General features: G+C 39.0%; 1 protein-coding gene across 1 annotated transcript; it reads right to left on the bottom strand.

The window, feature by feature from the left end:
* Window positions 1-303: 303 nt before the first annotated feature.
* LOC126728052 (uncharacterized) lies at window positions 304-858 on the bottom strand. The gene has a single exon (XM_050433933.1). It carries the CDS (start codon window positions 856-858, stop codon window positions 304-306), a length of 555 nt encoding a protein of 184 aa, XP_050289890.1.
* Window positions 859-1488: the final 630 nt, after the last annotated feature.

Here is a 1488-nt window from a genome sequence, read left to right as displayed (position 1 = left end):
ATTTGAAGCTATTGAAGGCACCCTAAGGACATTATTAAGATGTAAGGATGAGTGTTGAGTAGGGAATTGAACTTTACCTATGTGAGTGATAGGAAGGTTTTGACCATTACCAACAGTTAGGTGATCCTGTCCAATGTAAGGTTTTGGGAAGGAGAGTGCATTGAGGCTGGATGTGACATGATCCGTTGCAGCACTGTCAGCTAACCAAGGCTGTTCTTGAGCAATTGTAGCATTGGAAGCTGTTGCCATAGCAGCTAACTTGGTTGGAGGGTGCTTTCCTTAGTAGGCATAGTCCATGTGATGCTAACAATCTATTGCTATATGACCACTCTTCCCACATATTTGACATGATGGCCTCTCATTTCTTGAACCTTGAAACTGTGATGATGGAGAGAACTGATTTGAATGGTTCTGATTTAAGGTGTATGATGAAAACTGATGTGGAAAAGCATTAGATGCTCTACCACCACCATTTCCTCTTCCTCTATTATTGTTATTCCTTCCTCTTCCTCTGTTGTTGTACTGATTATAGCCACCACCACCTGATCTAGGTGTGGCATTCACTGCCATAGCAAAAGTCTCTTTAACATCATTAGACTCATTCAAAGATTCCTCTTCTGCACCAAGTAGAGTAGTGAGTTCATCAAAATTCACTTGTGTACTCCTTGTTCGTATAGCAGATTTGAAAGCACTGAATTCTTTGGGAAGGCCTTTGATGGCTATGTGAAGTAATTCTTCATCACCAAGAATTATTCCAACTACCATCAGCTTATCCCTCACAACCTTGATCTTTTGAAGATACAGATCAACAGAATCACAGCTTTTCCTAATGTTGTGAAGTTCTCCTTTTAGATTCATAATGTGTGATCTTGAGACTGAAGAAAAACGGTTCTCAAGAACTTTTCAAACTTCCTTTGCTGAGTGACATCCCACAGTTAGAGCAAGAACTAAAGGAGTCAACGTTGAACTAATGAAGGTAAGAAGTGCTTTCTCCTTTGATTTCCAGATTGAATACTCTGGATTGAAGATTGCAGTAACAGATCCTGAAGAATCTGTGAGGAATTTCTCAGGAATTGGTTGAGTATCATCGAGTAACTCAAATAAGGAGTAAGTTTCAAGCACCATTGAGATTTGATGTTTCCAAACTATATAGTTGGAACTGTCAAGCTTTACTGTCATCATGTTTGACATGTTTGACAGCAACAAAAAAGATTGATTGATCAAATTGATCGAAGTAGTAGAAGCTGTAGAGGAAGACGCCATAGACACCATTGTTGAAGATGAAGACGGCAATGCAGTAGAAGCCATCTGTTCAGTGAAGGCCGTTTGTGGCTCTGATACCATGAAGAAACAAGTGAGAATTGCAGAGATGCGTGAAAGAGAAAAGAAGCAAGGAAAAGAAAAGGAAAATCAGAGAGAGAGAGAGAATTGAGAATATCAGAGAAGAGAAAACTGAATTATGATTTTCTTGAATGAATTAAAATACAA

Source organism: Quercus robur, chromosome 5 (assembly GCF_932294415.1).
Source record: "Quercus robur chromosome 5, dhQueRobu3.1, whole genome shotgun sequence".
Lineage (NCBI taxonomy): Eukaryota > Viridiplantae > Streptophyta > Magnoliopsida > Fagales > Fagaceae > Quercus > Quercus robur.
The sequence above is the reverse complement of the archived record's forward strand: the minus strand, read 5'-3'. Positions and strand labels throughout refer to the sequence as shown.

Excerpts from the sequence above, each read along its gene's own strand:
- LOC126728052 (XM_050433933.1), bottom strand. The coding sequence starts at position 858 with ATGAATCTAAAAGGAGAACTTCACAACATTAGGAAAAGCTGTGATTCT.